Source organism: Pseudonaja textilis, chromosome 16, assembly GCF_049901715.1.
Source record: "Pseudonaja textilis isolate UNSWEBS1 chromosome 16, rPseTex1.2, whole genome shotgun sequence".
In the NCBI taxonomy this organism is placed as follows: Eukaryota; Metazoa; Chordata; class Lepidosauria; order Squamata; family Elapidae; genus Pseudonaja; species Pseudonaja textilis.
The window spans coordinates 5,215,299-5,233,890 of NC_142005.1; the positions used below are offsets into that span (position 1 = coordinate 5,215,299).

General features: G+C 43.8%; 2 protein-coding genes and 1 pseudogene across 4 annotated transcripts in view; all 3 read right to left on the minus strand.

Moving 5' to 3' along the window:
* Positions 1–973, minus strand: LOC113446606 (mucosal pentraxin-like; annotated as a pseudogene).
* A 1,356-nt stretch (positions 974–2,329) lies between these two features.
* On the minus strand, positions 2,330–5,050 carry LOC113446605 (mucosal pentraxin-like). The gene is made up of 2 exons (XM_026716340.2): positions 4,968–5,050; positions 2,330–4,794 (listed from the first exon to the last, which is right to left on the minus strand). Exons 1-2 carry the CDS (start codon positions 5,041–5,043, stop codon positions 4,190–4,192), a joined length of 681 nt encoding a protein of 226 aa, XP_026572125.2. The 5' UTR covers positions 5,044–5,050; the 3' UTR covers positions 2,330–4,189.
* Positions 5,051–7,596: 2,546 nt separating this feature from the next.
* Positions 7,597–18,592, minus strand: part of CAPN1 (calpain 1) — a 36,226-nt gene continuing 25,230 nt past the window's right edge. For all 3 annotated transcript variants that reach the window (XM_026716491.2, XM_087913662.1, XM_087913664.1), the window contains 10 exons: positions 18,295–18,506; positions 16,582–16,621; positions 16,275–16,340; positions 15,794–15,851; positions 13,847–13,911; positions 12,602–12,670; positions 12,236–12,314; positions 11,294–11,410; positions 10,124–10,182; positions 7,597–9,634 (listed from right to left, as the gene is read on the minus strand). In XM_026716491.2, coding sequence (XP_026572276.1) covers positions 9,608–9,634; positions 10,124–10,182; positions 11,294–11,410; positions 12,236–12,314; positions 12,602–12,670; positions 13,847–13,911; positions 15,794–15,851; positions 16,275–16,340; positions 16,582–16,621; positions 18,295–18,506 — 792 coding nt within the window. In that variant the 3' untranslated portion in view covers positions 7,597–9,607. The remainder of the gene's footprint in view (positions 9,635–10,123; positions 10,183–11,293; positions 11,411–12,235; positions 12,315–12,601; positions 12,671–13,846; positions 13,912–15,793; positions 15,852–16,274; positions 16,341–16,581; positions 16,622–18,294; positions 18,507–18,592) is intronic.

The window sequence follows — 18,592 nt, forward strand, 5'->3', positions numbered from 1 at the left end:
TCACAGGAGCCCCGTCAGAATGCAGCCTCTGATTTCAGACTCCATCAAGGTCCAGTCCAGCAGTGGCTTTGGGGTCCTAGAAGTCTGGAAGCTGTTTAAGTCTACTGCAGGCAGGACCTTATCCCAGAAGTAGACCTCAGCTATTTCTCCCACTAAGGACTGCTTCACGTCTAATCTGCCCCCGTAGGAATCTTGGTCCTGACCCAAGATCCGCCTTGACCTCTTACCCTACACTGCCCCTTTCCTCAGCAAGCTCTTCCCATCCAGCCAGAGCTGGACCATTCTGGTAGCCGAATCCCAAGTGGTGCACACCGATTCCCAGTAGAAGGCAGACCTTCCCAGAAATATGGGAAGTGGGAAAACGGCGCACTCACCACCCGCACGTATTTTGAAACTGTTGGGGTTTTGCCAGAGGAGAATCTCGTGGTCATGGTCTTGGGAAGCAGCTGAGAAGAGGGAGAAGTTGCGGGTCAAGTCAGTGAAGAAGCGGAGACGAAGGGTCAACTGTCGAAAGCAGTTGATCTAGGTTGGTCTTCAGGAGAACGTGGGAATTAGCAGAAAGCTTGGAGAACACGGAAGCCTTTCCATCCAAACCTGAGGAAGAAAGAGAGAAACCCACGAAAGGGTGGATTTTCAAGCCCACAGAGCAGAGGTGGAATTCAGCAGATTCTGACCAGTTCTGGAAAACCGATAGTGGAAATTTTGAGTAGTTTGGAGAACCAGCAAATACCACCTCTGACTGGAGATTTTACAGGATCTTTCCCTTGCCACACCCACCAAGCTACGCCCACAGGTAGTAAAAAGAACGGATTCCCCACCACTGCCACAGAGGTATTCAAACACAACGTTCATGAATCCATGGTTGATTCAAGGTGGATTCATAGGAGGTGGAAGTTCTACCGTGGAATGAAGACTTGCCTGGAACACTGAATATCAGAAGGACTGTACAAAGCCACAGGCGGTCCTTCTCCATGTTGTCACCCGCCCTAGCCACCAGTTTCTGAAGTCAGCCGCTGGAAGGGCCACCAGAGACGTTCTTTCTCTAAACTTGGCTGTCCGGAGTTAGAGAGGTGTAAAATGTGCCTCCTGCATTTGAACAGAGTCCTCAAAACACCCTTCCAGGGTCTGTTTGCAAAGATACCAGAGAAGCACGAAAGAAGGGAGACAGATGGAGAACTGTAAGATATTATGGTCTGGCACGCGAGATAATGTCATGGCAGATTCAGATTTGTGTAGAGGCGCGTTTTCAGCCAGCCTCAAAATGAACACACTGGCAGGATCTTCTCCAACATTTCAAGAAAACCCAATTTCATTCACTTTTAACATAAATCTAAAATTTAATTACACTCATCTTTATAACTAAGATGAAAATGACTGCTTGCTATTTATTAATTTTATATGCCACCCACTTGGCAATTCGAGGCAACACTATATATCAGACTGTCTCACTAATGGCCACAATTTGGACTGGCAATTTATTAAGCAAAGTGATAACCAAGGGAAACTGTGACGATGCTTATGATCTGACTTTGGGTTTTATTCGCATTACAGGCCTGAGAAGGTTCTCAAGTGCAAAGATTAGTGGCAAAGATATTTTTCTTTTACTACTGTCAGAACTTTGAATGGTCACTAAATGAGACAGTCATTAAATAAGATTTGTACTTTTACAATAGCTTTACAAACTTCACAATAAGGTAGAATTACTATAGCTCACCTGGTTGTGTTTCCTCTGGTCTACCTAGCAGGGCTGACTTGCAGCTGAACTTTTTTACAATGCGATTGTGAGTGAGAGAGAGAGCTTTCGTATACAAACTTTGGGGTGGTGTAGTTGAGGAGCCCATCGATTTTCCTTTTACGGGTGATTTGTGTGTGTTTTGCATTTTTTGGGGACAATACAATTTTTGTTAAAATATTTTCTTTTTAAAGTGTAAGCTGGCTACAACTATTTACAACTGGGTGACCTCTAAATTTCAAACAATTACATGTAGTTCTTGACTTATGACTATAATTGAGCCCAGAAGCAAGCAAATGTTGTGGTTGTTTTACCCAGGGATGGTTTATATGCCAGACCATGGGAATGCTGCAATGGTCAAAAGGTCATAAATCATTTTCTTCGGTGCTGCTGAATGGTCACTAAATGAACTGTTGTAAGTCAAGGACAAACTGTATAGCAGCGGGAAGATTACAACCTGCTTTGAAATGCTCCCCGGTAATTTTTTTCCTCCTCCAGGGGCCTATTTCGTGGTGTCAAGAGACTCCTTCTAATAACGTATCATTTTCAATATTTACATCGATGCGAGCCAAATAATAACACAACAAGAAAAAACATAAATACGGCCCTGTTTCTTGCAGAAGGTCTCGTAGGACAGGTTGCCGCCTTTTCCAAGGTAGTTATCGGTTTGTTCCTTTATTGCTTTTGCTCAGAAGATGCAGTCGCATAAAATAGGTCTGAATCCGCAGCCAACCAATACTAAAAGTATAGATATAATTTCTTACAGAATTTTTCAGTGGACAGAAAAGAATTAAGATTGATTCATTTAGCATCGCATTAGAAAAAAATGTTAAAGGAGCAATTTTCTGTCTTTTTTTTTAAACCAAAATAGTAAACTCTCTGTCTCTTTTCACCTCTGGGTTATAAGCTACAACACCCCCCAACATCTCCACACACAATTCAAAACGTTTCCTATGAATTGAAAGACAAAGAGTCACAAGGATTAAAGATCTTTCTTGAAAAAAAAGATTCCATATTGTAACAGAAAACTGACCACACACCCAAGGTCAGTAAAATGCACCAAGTTTTGTACAGGTGGTCCTCAACTTATGACCACAATTGAGCTCAAAATTTCTGTTGTTAAGTGAGACATTTGTTAAGTGCATTTTGCCCCATTTTGCAACTTTTCTTACCATATTTGTTAAGTGAATCACTGCAGTTGTTCAACTAGTAACAGGGATGTTAAGTGAATCTGGCTTCCCCCATTGATTTTGCTTGTCACAAAAACTGATCACATGACCTCAGGACACTGCAACCGTCATAAATGCAAGTTGCCAAGCTCTGAATTTTGATCCTGGGGCAACGGTTGTTACTGTGAAAAACGGTCATAAGTCACTTTTTTTCAGTGCCATTGTAACTTTGAATGGTCATTAAACGAACTGTTGTAAGTAGAGGGCCACCTGTAATTCCAGCTAAGGATAAAAAATTGAAAGCCCCCTCAAGAGAATTTCATCATAATTTCCTAATAATGCTGACATATTTTTTCTTACTGCATTGAAGGGAAAGAAAAGGAAGGTGGGTATATAACGAGGAATCTTATGATTATATTATTTTGTTGTTTGTAGGTACACTGAGAGCTTATGCACCAGAGACAAATTTCTTTTATGTCCAGTCACGTTTGACTAATAAAAAGCTATTCTATTCTATTCTTTATTCCATTTCATTCCATTCTGTTCTGGTTTAACCTATTTGCATTAAAAAAAGCTCATCAGGTATGCATCTTTGCAAAGAAGTCCTTCAAAATTGCAAGCCATCCCTTTTCCCCTGCTAACATTTCCTGTTATATACTCGAAGAGGGTTTTGTTCCTTACCGTGTTTATGCTTAAAATTCCTTTCAAATTAAACATCTTCACGTTTTGGGGTCTCAGGGCCCCTTTATGTTCTTAAACATGGCTGAGGAGCCATACAAGGTTTCCTTGGTGTGGGTTATTGATATTCGCCATATTAGAAATTGAAAGAGAGATGTTTGGATATTTATTTGATTTGGACTCCCTGAAAGGCCCCTCGAGACCCCCCAGCGGAAGGGAGATGGGTCGGTTATGAAAATCCAAATTTTTTTAAAAAATAGCACTGGGTGTGAAAGCAAGCATGGCCAATCGCATACCCTGTGGGGCAAGCAGGGGCCTAGAATCAATGGGGCTACTTTGGAGCTTAGAAAACTGCTTGGTTGGTTAACAGGTTCAAAGCAAGGTTTCTCAGCCTTAGGCACCTGAAGGTGTGTGAACTTCAACTCCCAGAATTACCCAACACGCCTTAAGATGAACAGACTTCAGTCCCCAGGATTCTCCCCAGCCAATCATGCTTGGAGGAGATTCTGGGAGTTGAAGTCCAAACATCTCCAAGTGGCCAACGTGGAGATCAGGCCTGCAGAGAGAACTTCTCAAGGAAGTCTCTCTTCCTGCTCTTTGACTGATGGCTTCACAAGGGCTCCATCAACACGTAGCCTTGGATTTCAAACTTCAGCGAGGTCCAGGCCACTAAAGGGGCCGGCGTGGTATGTTGCTGGATGTTGCGTATCTGTTCGGCAGGCAGGACGTTGTCCCAAAGGTAGACCTCAGCGATTTCCCCCACAAAGCACTGATCCGCATCAAAGGTGCCCCCATAGGAATCTTGTTCCTGCCCCAGCATGACCACCAGATCCACCTTGACCTCGTAGCCCTTCGCTACTCCTTTCCTTGGTAGGCGCTGACCATTCAACCAAAGCTGAAGTATCCCGGTAGCTGAATCCCAAGTCATACAAATCGATTCCCAACTGACGGTAGACCGAGCCGTGAGTTTGGGCATTGTGAAAACGGCGCACTCCCCTCCCACACAAGTGTGGTATTCTTCAGGGTGTCGTATCAGGAGAATCTCGTTGTCGTGATCCTGGGAAGCAGCCGAGAAGAGGACAAAGCTGCGGGTCAAATCGGTGAAAAATTCGAGGGAGAGGGTGAAGTGTCGCAGCCCTTGTTGTAAGTTGGGCTTCAGGAGAACGTAGGAGTTGGTAGAAGCCTTGGGGAAGACGAAGACCTTTCCTTGCAAAACTAAGGAAAAACGGGGAGAAGACCATCAAAAGGTGGACTTACCGCCCACGGAGCTATTCAAACACACCTTGCATGAACCTGCGGTGGATTCAAGGTAGATTCACGGAAGGTGGAAGGTCCTGCTACGGAATGAAAATTTCCCAAGGGATCCCCATTTTTCACACATAGCTTACTCTTCTCAGTCAAGATCCCAGAGATGCAGAAGGTCACGAGAAGGGCTGTAAAAAACCATGGGGGCTTCTTCTCCATGATGTCACCCAACGTTGCCCCCTGTTCCTGAAGTCTGCTACTTGGAGATCCACTAGGAAGATCCTGTCAGTCCCTAGCTTGGCTGCCTTGGTGGAGTTAGAGAGACGTTCTCAACGGTGTAGAAGGTTCCTCTTGCTTTTGAACGGAGCCCTCAAAACACCCTCCGAAATACTTCCAAAAATGGCAAGGAAGTGCCACGGGAGAAGACAGATGGCGAGGCAGCTGTGAGATACACAGCCTACAGTGTGATCATATAATGCCATAGCCGCTGCGTTTTTTGGCATAGTTCGCAACCAGCCTTACAATGAGGCAGTAAAACCTGCAATGACCTGGTATAAAACTTTCCCTCTCCAACAATCCCCACCCAATACATTTTATTTATTTATTTGTATCCCATATTTACTATTTTTACAAATAGTTCAAGGTGGCAAACATATCCAATACATCTTTCTCCACTTATTTCCCCCATCACCACCACCACCTAGGGTGGGTTGGGTTGAGAGAAAGGGACTGGCCCAAAGTCACTCAGGTGACCTATACGGCTAAGGTGGGATTTGAACTGATGGGACTCCTGCTTTCTAGCTCAGTGTTTTAACCCAGGGGTCCGCAACCACCGGGCCCCGGACCGGGACCGGTCTGTGGATCATTTTGTATCAGGCCGCCTATTTTGCTTGGGCACTGCCATCTTGTTTCGACGGCGCTTGAAAAAGGGTGAGCTTGTCATTGGTTGGAAAGCGGCGTTTGGGTGCTGAAGGAATCCTTGCACCTTAGTTTTGTCGAAGTGGGGGGGGCAGCTTCGAACGAAGAGCCGTCCCGATGGCGGTGGAGTCTCGCGTTACTCAGGAGATTAAGAAAGAACCCAAAAAGTCCATCGACCGCGAGAAGGTACAAAGGAGGAGTTGAAGGTGGCAGGGAGAAGCGGGGGACGGCTGGATGGCCGGTCACTCGGCTCGCCTTGCCTTGGTCGTGCGTGCTGATGCCGGTACCGGTCCGCGGATCATTTTGTACCGGCCCGTGGTACAAAAAAGGTTGGGGACCACTGTTTTAACCACTACACCAAACTGCCTCTCGTTCATTCATCTCAGAACGAAATTTCTACTTTATTCCCACGTTCTAGCCTTGCCATCATAAGCCACCCAAGGTGACCTTTGGAGCTGAAACCTCAAATTAACAGAAATAAAATTGCAGCAAAGAAAAACAATAGGTAATTAAAAAAACCCACCTCAGCTAGGATTTAAAAAGGGCAAGCGGCCAGGCGGAGATGGCCTGAAGCTCTGATTTTTTTTGCCATTTTAGAGAATTGCATCTTTCCTTTTTTTTTGACTAGAATTCGTGCCCAGATCCTTCTCCTTTTCACCCTCTTGCTGTGGAGAATGAAATCAGCAGCAGGTATTGGGCGACTGTGGGAAAAAGAAAAACGTTTCATGGAGTAGCTCTGATTGGAATAGAAACCACTAATTAAAAGGAAATGATAGAGGGGACCAGGACTCCCACAGTGAAGGCTAACAAATGACAAGATTTCAAGTCAGCAACTTTGCAGCCAACCCTGAGAAGCAGTGGGTGCAAATCTAGCCGACACATCTCAAAAAGAAAAAAAAATATATAAAGACAGGTGGAGCACTGGGGGAGGAAGGAACTTCGGTGAAAATGTTGAGATTGCCACACACACACACAAAAATACAGAAATAATAAAAAAGACTTTACAGGAAAGGTCACTGGCAAGCAGGATCCGTATAGGCTTGAATTCTGAGCCCTATCCAAGAAAATGCAATTCCGTGGTGAGAAAAGGCTTTACACACAGAGAAGAAAAATGAAATGCAGAGACCAGCTCGCTCAATTGTAGTAACTGCAAAAGGGACCTTGGAGTCCTAGTGAACAATCGTTTAAATATGAATTAGCAGCGTGCGGGGGCAGCCAAAAAGACCAACACAGTCCTAAGCTGCAGAGGGATAGTTTTAAGATCACGAGAAGTGATAATGCCACTTTATATTACACCGGTGTGAAACTACACTTGGGAGTATTGCATCCAGTTCTGGTCACCACGATACAAGAAATTCTCAGACCCTAAAAAAAGTGCTAGAAGAGAGCAACAAAGATTATTTGGAGGTTGAGCGATGAACCATTATCGGAATTGGGAATGTCTAGTTAAAAGAAGAGGTCTCTGTTTGACAGGATAACAGCGTTCCAATATTTGAGGGGCTGCCACAAAGAAGAGGGGTGGGTTACTTTATTCCCCAAAGCCCCTGAAGGTGGAGCAACAGATGGAAACTAATGAAGGAGAGAAGCAATCTAAAAATAAGGAGGAATTTCCTTGACTGTGAGAACAATTAACCAGTTTGCCTCCAGGAGTTGTGGAGCTCCATCACTTTAGGCTTCTTAAAAAATTTTACAACTATTTGTCTGATATGGTATAGGGTTTCCTGCTTGAGGTGGTTGGACTAGAAGACCTCCAAGGTCCCATCCATCTGTTATTTTGAGATGTCCCCCCCCCCCAGCCTCCTCCCCCCCCCACTTCTTGGTGGAAAGTGCAGCAATAACCACAAGTAGACAAAACAGGTGTAGTGGTGTTAAGCATTACCACAGTTTCTTTTATTTTGGCATGGAAGTAAAATCCATTTCTACCATACAAAAACACGCGTTAAGGACATAAATGGTGGCACCAGAGAACTTGTGAGAGAAGTTGAAATCAAGTCCTGAACAGGGGATCGTGTCCAAGAAGCGATTCCGAGGCTACAGAGGTTCTCCGATCATAGGGTACAACTAACAACCCCGGATGGGGGCTGCGACGCAAACTCTTCATCAAAAATATTGGGCGGCAAGCGCAATAGACAGGCAACGAGTGTTTTAACAGCGGCAGTCTTTAGGCACCGGGTTTCCGAAACTCACGGAAAATCTCCCACAAAGGCCTGGAAGGGAGGTTGATTAGGCCCTGAAATGCTTCCAGAAGCTTCCAGGAAATCACACACACACATATATATGTATATATATATGTATATACGTATATATATATATTTATATATAAATACACACATGCATAACAAAAGGCATGAAATATTGCTTGCTCCGCTGGAGACCAAGGATGAAGATAATTCCTGGTTTTAACACCCCTTGCAAACAGGAGGGGTGGCCTGTTAAGAGAAATTTGAAGGATGGACATGACGCAAAGTAGGGTCATTTCGTTGGGTCAACTTACGACCACAATTGGGAGCAGAGTTTTAACTGCTAAGCAAGGCAGTTGTTAAGCGAGCCGTGCTCAATTTTGCAACCTTCTTTTCCAGCGTTGTTAACAGAACCAATTCAGTTGTTAAGTGAACCAGGCAGTCATTAAGTGAATCCGGCTTCCCCTGTTGACTTGGCTTATCAAAAGCCAGCTGGGAGGGTCACAAGTGGCGATCACGTGACTTCTGGATGCTGCAACTGTCATACATACATGCCAGTTGCCAAGTGCCTGAATTTTGATATCATATGACCATGAGGTTTGTGCAGTGGTTAAGTGCGAGGACCAGCCGTAAGTTATTTTTTTCAGCGCTGTTGTAACTTTGAATGGTGACTAAATGGATGGTTGTAAATTGAAGAAGTTTTAAAAAAACTGAAAAGGAGTCACAGACTGAAGTGCTCAACTATAAATTGGCAAAGATGCTTGGTTCACCATCAGCAAGATTACATATGTATGTATGTATGTATGTATGTATGTATGTATGTATGTATATATATATTGTCTATAATTTTGCAGTTCTCAAAAATGGGTCAATTTTCCAGGTATAGGTAGTCCTCGACTCACGACCTCAACTGACCCCAAAATTTATGTTGCAAAGTGAGACGTTTGTTAAGTGAGATTTGCCCCATTTTACAACTCTTCTTGCCACATTTGTTAAGTGAGCCATTTCAGTTGTTAGCACAATTAAGTGAAACTGGCTTGCCAGAAGGTCACAAAAGCGGATCCCAGTACCCCAGAGACAACTGCAACTGTCACAAATGTGAGTCAGTTGTCAAGCATCCGGATGCAAATCAGGTGAACATGATTCACATGAGTATTATGCAACAATCTTAAGTGTGAAAAACCATAAATCCTTTTTTTTTTCAGTGCCTGTAAATTTGAATGGTCACTAAACGAACTGTTGTAAGTTGAGGACTACCTGTATTAATACTTTGCCAAGGCTGGGGTCTTCCAAGAGACCCCCCCCCCCAAATCTTGTTAACCTGGGGAATGCTGCCAGAAACTCCAGTTCGGTTGTGTGGCAAGGCCATTTTGTGGCTTTCGCAGAGCGTAGCCTGATTCCTGAGCAGCCTCACAACACGGGTTCTTCAAAACAGACGTGTGAAATGAAGCTGCATTCAGGTCCCCGGAACTGGTAGGAGCCCACCTAAGAAATGAAACAACGGCAAGTTGGAAGTGTGTGTGTGTGTGTGTGTGTATTTGTGTGTTTCCTCTACTTGCAACAGAAGCCGCAAAAAGCGTTAGCGCAAGGCACTTGCAGGTAAAAATCTTCTCCACTTTCAAAATTAAATGTCCAGCGAGAAGAAAAAGTCCAAAGAATTGCACAGGACGTGATCTGTAGCTTTTTCAGGCAAACATGGTCAGTTGTATCCACTGTGGAAAAAAAAAACACAGAGAAATATTTTTTCCCCCAACAATGCCACACCAGAAAAAAACCACACAGTTCCTCCTTTCTTTAAAAAAAATAAATAAATCTTTGAGAGCATTCTGGATTTCATTCTTTGGCCCAATAGGCTCGTCAAAGAGGTTACAAATATCCAAGCCTCTGGGGTTAGAAGCGGAAAGCCACAGCACAAGAGGAAAAGGGCTGGGGAGGGAAGAGGAAAACAAAGGATAAAGGGACCAAAAAGAGGAAAGTGGGCCCGGCGTGCAAATTTGCTCCCAACATTGCAAGACCCCTGCAAGTGTGTATTTGCACACCCCATTGCCAAATCTATTCTCAGTGCACTCAATACAGTTATTTGCTTCTATTCAGTGTTTCCTAGACAGCATGCTATGAAGTGAACTCCAACTCCCAGAATTCCCCAGCCAGCAGGGTTGGAAACAGTAGTCCAGCCCACCTGGACACCCCGATGTGGTTACCTTAATCAAGTCGAATGTGACAATCCCATCTTTGTCCGTGTCCAGGGCTTGGAAAAATCCTGGAAAGGAAAGAGAGGTAAGGATTAATCAATCAATACATTCATAAATCATTAGATGACTTTTGACTCTTGACCAATGTCTCTTTTCTTTTACGTACACTGAGAGCATTTGCACCAAGACAAATTCTTTGTGTGTCCAATCACACTTGGCCAATAAAGAATTCTATTCTATTCTATTCTATTCTATTCTATTCTATTCTATTCTATTCTATTCTATTCTATTCTATTCTAATTCCTATTCCTATTCCAGTCTAGTCTAGTCTCTATTCTATTCCATTCCATTCCCTATTCCATTCCCTATTCTATTCCCTATTCTATTCCTATTCCTATTCCAGTCTAGTCTAGTCTCTATTCTATTCCACTCCATTCCATATTCTATTCTATTCTATTCTATTCTATTCTATTCTATTCTATTCTATTCTATTCTATTCTATTCTATTCTATTCTATTCTAATTCTAATTCTAATTCTAATTCTAATTCTATTCTTTATTCTACTCTATTCCGTATTAAAAGACAGCATCATAGGCCTGGAAGGGGCCTTGGAGGTCTTCTAGTCCAACCCCTGTAATTCACAGAACAGAAAAATAACCGAAAACTGGAGGATACTGAGAACACAAGTTGTCCTCAACTTACAATTGTTCAATTAGTGACCATTTGAAGTTACACTGGCAGTGAAAAAAGTGACTTATGACCATTTTTCACCCTTAACAACTGTTGCAGCATCCCCATGTCAGACGAGCAAAATTCAGACCACGGCGACTGACTCGCACTTCTGACGGTCGCAGCACCCCGGGGTCACCGTGATTCCCCTTTTGCGACCGTCTGACAATCCAACTCAAGAGGAAAAACTAGACTCACTTAACAACCGTGTTCCTCACTTAACAACCGCAGGGATCCACTTAAGAAATGAGGCGAGAACGGTCGCAAAAGGGGGCAAAACTCCCTTCGCAAATGTCTTGCGTTAGCAGCAGAAACGTTGGGCTTGCTGGAGGGGGCAGGGTTGTAAAATCGAGGACTCCCCGTACAATAAGGTGGCTTAATTCGGGATCTTCTGAGTTACTCGGCCGTGCCCCACCCTCCCCAAACACCTGGGGGGGGGGGAGAACTCACGGAACATGGTTTCCAGCCGCACCAAACAGCAGACAAAGTTGTCGAAATCTAAGGCCAGGTCGGGCTCCGCGTAGCGAGTGATGATCAACTCGTAGAGTTTCTTGTTCAGTTTGAAACCTGCCGGGAGGCAAAGGGCGGTGTGTCAATTTCCCATTTAGGGGAAGGCAGAGAAGGACAAGGCTAAAATTAAGACATGTGCAGAGTGCAAAGGGTGTGCGCGTGTGTGTGTGTTTTACAACTGGGCACCAGCAGGATGTTAGACATTCAGGCAGCGTTTTCACAACTCCAGCAACTTTTAAGAGGTGGTCCACTTTTACTCCAAGCATGCTGGCTGGGGGATTCTGGGAGTTGAAGTCCACCCATCTTATGACACACTGGCTGGGGGATTCTGGGACTTGAAGCCCATCCATCTTAAAGTTGCTAAACACTATTCTAAGATATTTAAACTTTTCTCATCCCTTTAAAATCGAAAAAGTTTCTTTCTCACCTCACTGACACTTAAAGCAAGATGGCTGGGGAATTCTGGGAGGTGAAGTCCACCCAGTTTAAAGCATGCTGGCTAGGGAATTCTGGGAATTGAAGTCCACCCCTCTTCAAGTTTCAGAAGTTGAGAAACAGAGAGTGAAGACACTGGAGACCCAATTCAAGTTCCCCACTTGTTTGGGGGATGTGGGGCCAAACAGACATTCCTAACGCGACCGACACCACAGGACCGTACTTGTCACACCTGTGGAGTTTCCTGGAGCTCTCACAAAAAAGGTAGGATTTAAATGCAATGGATTGAATTAGACTAAATTAAATTAATCCTTGTCCTCCAATTGAAAACCTGGCAGGGCTTTAATTATTACTGGTATTTTTAGCCCTCCTTGAGGACTAGTCTGCTGCACAGGCAGTTGAGAAATGGGGAAAAAAGCCAAATGTTCCATGAAATGAGCACGTCACCTGCAGATTCCAGAGCCATTCGCATTTCGTAGGAACTCATGCTTCCTGACTTGTCCAAGTCAAACTTCCGGAAGACTGCCTGAAAAGTTTTTTAAAGGAAAGACAAATGAGAGGGAAGGCTTATTATTACACATGGGCGATGTCCATAGTTTTAGGAGATAAGAAAAAACAAACCCGCTAAATAAAATCAGGCTGAATATAATAAATATTTCTGCTGAAAAAAATCATAATAACATAATAATAGAAGGATATTATTAAACCATAATAGAAGGATATTATTTTAGCTGTTTATGAAAGGCAAACATGGTTTTGCAAACGTGGCTGAGATGTTCCTGTTTTAAACCAGCTGAGTGGATGGAAACTTACCAGATAGTTTTTAATCTTTGTCCAAAGGACATTAAACTCCACCAAGCCGAGTTTTCCATTCCCGTCTTTCTGATAGAGGAAGGGGCTGTTAAGGAGACACTCTTGAGGAAATTCACCCCTCCCTCCCAACCGCAGGAAAAAAATCCCTTTGTGATCATTCAGCTGAATCAAGGTAGCATCCGTCCTTATCAGAGAAAGAAGCCTCCATTCCTGGTTTGAAGCTGGTTTGGAACTTGCTAAAGATCCTAAAAACCAAGATTAGATAGCCAACAACTGGGATAATTTGTACACAGAGGGGAAGATTGGGGGAAATCACCAGTTAATAATAAGGAAGCCAAGAGGCTATATGAATATTCTTATTTGTGCACAATTCTTTTTTCTGTTGTCTGCAATCTCGATGACTTGAGCAAGGGGTTGGTCTAGAAGACCTCTAAGGCCCCTTCTAATTCTGTAATTCTCCTGATTTCCAGAGCATTTTCAATGTGGGAAGGAAGACTGCAGAACAATAGCAGGACCAAGAAGAGAAAATAACAATTCAAGAATGGCATTGAGGGTCCTTGGGGGTCTCTGAGCTTGCTTGTTTTCTTGCAAACATTTCATGACCCAAACTAGGTAACATTATCAGTGCTAGAAGAGGGTGGAGTTTGCGCTTTTCCCTTCTAGCACTGATAAAGTTACCTAGTTGGGTCATGAAACGTCTGCAAGAAAACAAGCAAGCTCAGAGACCACCAAGGACACCCCCCACACACACACAATGTCAATCCTGAGCTAAAAATATTCTCCTTGATTAATTCTGATTAATTTTCTAGCATCCTTCGGAGATGATGTTTGTAATCCAAAATAGTTTTCGGAGAAATCCGGAAGGAATTTTTAAAGCAACCTCAGGACAGCAGTAGAAAGACTCAAGCCTGTTTCACCAGGAAATCATTTTTTTTTTTAAAGAAATAAAATTTCTTTAAATTTCACTTAAATTCAATCCAAGATGATCCAACCTAGAACGAAGAAGAAACTTCCTGACTGTGAGGACGATTAATTAAACTTCTCTCCAGAAATTGTGTGTGCTCCATCACACTTTTCAAGAAGAGACTGGGCAACCGTTTGTCTGGAATGCTATGGGGTCTTCTGCTTGAGCTAGGGGCTGGACTAGAAGACCTCACAAGGTCCCTTCCAGCTCAGTTATTCTGTAATTCTGCAACCCAAATGACAGATGGGCCTCCCCTTCTCACACTGTGAAAAATAGGATACGTCCATGAGGTTCACCATACTTCGGCAGGACTCCAAGCTGAATCCTTTTGTGCGCAGGTCTTTATCTATACCATTTACAACCGAGAAAGGAAAGAGGGTGAAGTCATCCCATGCAGGTGGTTCTCGACTTACAACAGTTCATTTAGTGACCCAAGTTACAACAGCGCTGAAAAAAGGGAATTGTGACCGTTTCACACGCTTATTAAGAGCCTTGGTGGCGCAGTGGTTAGAGTGCAGTACTGCAAGCTACTCCTACTGCAATTTGGCAGATCGAATCTCACCGGGCTCAAGGTCGACTCAGCCTTCCGTCCTTCCGAGGTGGGCAAAATGAGGACCTGGATTGTTGGGGGCAAGAGGCTGATTCTGTAAACCATTTGGAGAGGGGCTACGCACTGTGAAGTCTAAGTGCTATTGCTATCGTCCTTCCTTCCTTCCTTCCTTCCTTCCTTCCTTCCTTCCTTCCTTCCTTCCTTCCTTCCTTCCTTTCCTTCCTTCCCTCCCCCCCTCCCTCCATCCTTCCTTCCTTCCTTTCTTCCTTCCTTCCTACCCTCCTTCCTTCCTTCCTTTCCTTCCTTCCCTTCCTTCCTTCCTTCCTTCCTTCCTTCCTTCCTTCCTTCCTTCCTTCCTTTCCTTCCTTCCCTCCCCCCCTCCTTCCTTCCTTCCTTCCTTCCTTCCTTCCTTCCTTCCTTCCTTCCTACCTTCCTATTAGAATGCAGTATTGCAGGCTAACTCTACCCACAGCCAGGAAGTTCAATTCTGACCAGCTTAAGTTGACTCAACCTTCCTGTCATCCTTCAAGATTTTCTTCCTTTGCTTTGCTTCTTTCTGGCTGCCATGAGTAAGGGGGGGGGGGAGGGGAAAAAAGTATGGGACGTGAGCTGGAGGGGTTACTAACTTATATTGTATACACCGAGGAGGGTTTCTACTTCTTGCTTAGCTTTCTCTTCTCTGCGCAACTGCAAACCTTTATCTGAGTAAGCCAAGGTCAGCTAATCATCACCACCTGAAGATGTCCACATGATGAGGTTCACAACTTTTAATTGGAAGAACCGTTTGAACTATTGGAGGTGGGAATTTCACTCCCTTGATATATGTGATGTACGCGCTTATTTCCTCAGATTCAGAATTCTCTTGTTGCTACCACTTGACTTCCAGTAAGATATTTTTTCTCTGATTACAAGAGTCTAAGTATTTCTTTCCTGGATTTTGAACGGAGCACCAGCTGACATTGTGCTGAATCTGAGGAAATAGGCACATATATCATCACATATATCAGGGGATTGAAATGTCCCCACCCCCAATAGTTCACCAGCTGACACTTCCATCCTTCCAAGGTGGGTCAAATGAGGACCCAGATTGCTGGGGGCAAGAGGCTGACTCTGTAAACCGCTTAGAGAGGCCTGTAAAGGCACTGTGAAGTGGTATATAAGCCTAAGGGCTGTTGCTGTTGCTACTACGACCATTGCAGCATCCCCAGGGTCATGTGATCAAAATTCAGATACTTGGCAACTGGCATGTACTTATGATGGTTGCAGTGTCTTAGGGTCATGCAATCCCCTTTTGCGACCTTTTGACAAGCCAAGTCAACGGGGAAGCCGGATTCACTTAACAACTCTGTCACTAAGTTAACAACTGCAGCGATTCACTTAAGGACTGGGGCAGGAAAGATGGTAAAATGGGACAAAATTCACTTCACAAATGTGCTCACGTAGCAACTGGGCTCTATTGGTCATAGGTCAACCTGTATATTGGGCAACCCAATACTCCTGGTGCCTATTTTACCCACAACCCTGTGAGGTGGATTGGGCCGAAAGCAGCCTTTGCCCACTTCCCCAAATATCAGGATTTGCAGCAAAACAGTTATTTTTCTCTTTTTATTAATGCACTGTTCTATTTTTTTAAAAAAAAGAACCGCAGAGAGAGGCGAGATGCTATCTTGGCACTTACGTTTTCCAATTATCCTATTGAGGATGGTTTGCAGTTCTCGTGGGCTGATTTCCATATCCTGGAAGGAAAAGGAAATTAGATTAGATTATCACACGTTTCTTTGGGGAAAAAAAGAGGATTTTAAAGCCTGTATCTGAACAGGAGGCTGTGAGATATTTCTCTCCCTGGGCACACTGAGAATTTAACTGCTGAACAAAACTCCCCATTGGTGACAGGAAGGGTATCCGGCCAGTAAACGCTCTGCGAGTTCCATTCAGTTGCCCAGACTCCACTTCGCAAGGGATTATGGGATCGTTAAATGAAGGTAATGATTAAAATCTCTCTTGCTTTAACTAGACAATTCAACCAGTAAATCCAAACAGAGGCAAAATGATCTCTCGCCTCTTTCTCTCCAATTTTTACTGCCAGCTCAATTTTTAGTTTTTGTTCTTTCGTTTTAATTCTTTAGAATTTGTGCTGTTTCTCATCTTCGCGTACTTACCGCCCCTGCCAGCTGCTTAAACAGCTGTTTAAAGCCTTCGTCAATCTCACTTTCCGAAAGTATTTTCTAGATAAAACGGGAAAAAAAGGAGACGGCGTCAGATAACGAGGACCGGATTTCCGACGAATAAAATCAACGATGGAAGCCAGATTAAAACCCTCCATCTTGTCCCAAGCGGATCGTTTTGGAGATATGTCTCCCTACGAAGGAAGACACGTATTTCTCCTTTCCATGGAGAAGGGAAATTTATTTCCTGCTCCTGAACTCTCTCAAATGTAGAGAAAAAATGGTCACCGGAAGCTTCTACCTCATCGGGAAGGTTGGCTTGGATCTGGTCATCCATCTCCCTGCAGAAGGACGGAACAAAATGAGACTCAGAAATAACTTCCTCAAAAAACACAGCCTAAAATACAGATAATCCTCATTTTATGATCATAATTGAGCCTGGAATTGTGGTTATAAGCCACGCCGGTCATTAAGCAGGTCATTGCGAGACTGATCCGATTTTAGGACCTTTTTTTTATTTGCAGTGGTCGTTACGCGGACACATATTTAAGGTGAACATCACAATAATTAATTATTTACAATCGGCATTTTTTTTTTGCAGAAAAACCAGAATTAAATCGCAATCTCGTGACTGTAGGATGTAAATTTGCTTATTGGCCAAAAATATGACTGCACGGGGTCGAGTTTGGCAGCCGTCAGAACTTTGAATCTGGATCATAAGCACTTTTTTTTGGGGGGGGGGGTGTCTAAACGGCTGCTAAGCAACTGGTTATAAATCAAGGACTATCTTAGTGAACAGGAAATGAAAAGGACAAAGTTTACACTCCCCTTTTGAGATGGGAAACGTACAAACGTTAGTGAAAGCCACAAAACAGGGTTAAATGCTGGTAAAATAGAAGAAACACCCCCCCCCAAAACCCAGAATTCTACCTTAGGAATCTTAGTCTAAAATGTGCATTAATATTTTGCCCACTGCATCTCTTGCACTTTTAAAAAAACACCAATATTTAAAAATACAAGTAGGCCTCCACTAGTGACTGTTCAAAGTTACAGCGGCACTGAAAACAGTGACCATTTTTCACACTTAGGACCGTTGTGGCATGGTCACGTGAACAAAATTCAGACGTTTGGCAATTGATTCATATTTATGACGGTCGCAGTGCCCCAGGGTCACATGATCCCCTTTGGCGACCTTCTGACAAAGTCAATGGCAAAGCCAGATTCATCCAACAACCGTAGTGGTAACTAAACAACTGCACTGATTCACTTAACAACCGTGGCCAGAAAGGTCGTAAAATGAGGCAGTTGTCTTGACAATGTCTTGCTTAGCAATGGAAAATTTGGGTTGAATTGTGGTTGTTAAGAGACAAAATTCCTTGAGTGTCTAATCGCACAAATAGAAGTATTCAATTCAGTAAGTTGGGAACTACCTGTAATTAATTTTGAAAACCGATTTAACAGAAAAATCAGAGTTGGAAGGGACCTTGTAGGTCATCTAGTCCAACCCCCTACCCAAGCAGGAGACCCTACACCATTTATTAACGGATTAACGGAGTTGGAAGGGACCTGGTAGGTCATCTACTCCATCCCCCTGCCCAAGCAGTAAAACCTACTTCATTTCTGACAAATGGCAGTCCAGTCTCTTCTTGAAAGTCTCAAGTGATGAGGCTCCCACAACTTCCGAGGGCAGAAATTCTGTTCCATTGGTTGATTGTCCTAAATTTCTCCTTATTTCCAGGTTGAAACTCTCCTTGTTCAGTTTCCATCCATTATTCCTTGTTTGGCCTTTGGGTGCTTTAGAAAATAGCTTGACCCCCTTCCTCCTCTCTATGACAGACCCTCAAATATTGGAAGGCTGCTATCCTGTCTCCCCTGGTCCTTCTCTTTCACTAGACTAGACTGAAAAGATTTAGGGCAGACTTATAAAATGAAGGACGTTTTATGAGGGTTTTCCCAAGCAAGCATGATTCCAACCCACCGGAGTTTGTTGAGGCCCTGGGAAAGGATGACTTACACTGTGCCGGCTTTGTTCTCTGAGAACACGCGAAGTACGAAGTCCCCTTCCTTGTTGGGCTCAAAAGTCGAAGGGACCACAATGTATTCACCGGGAGGCAGCCTGAAACGAGTGCTCACTTCCCGCAGGTTGATGAACTGCTCCGATCGAGCCCGGGACGAGTTGGACAGGAAGAAATCCCGCTTCAGATGGACGGAAGGCTGCCCCTTGCTCTGCCAAGAAAAAGAGAGGAACCCAGATCCAAAGAAATTCCGTTTTGATGGAGATTCCCTCCCTCCGAGATCCCCGGGAGATCAAA

Coding starts and splice junctions, on each gene's coding strand:
- LOC113446605 (XM_026716340.2), bottom strand. CDS start 5,043: ATGGAGAAGAAGCCCCCATGGTTTTTTACAGCCCTTCTCGTGACCTTC. Junction 4,795..4,967: donor TGGGATCTTGACTGAGAAGA/GTAAGCTATGTG, acceptor GTTTTTCCTTAG/TTTTGCAAGGAAAGGTCTTC.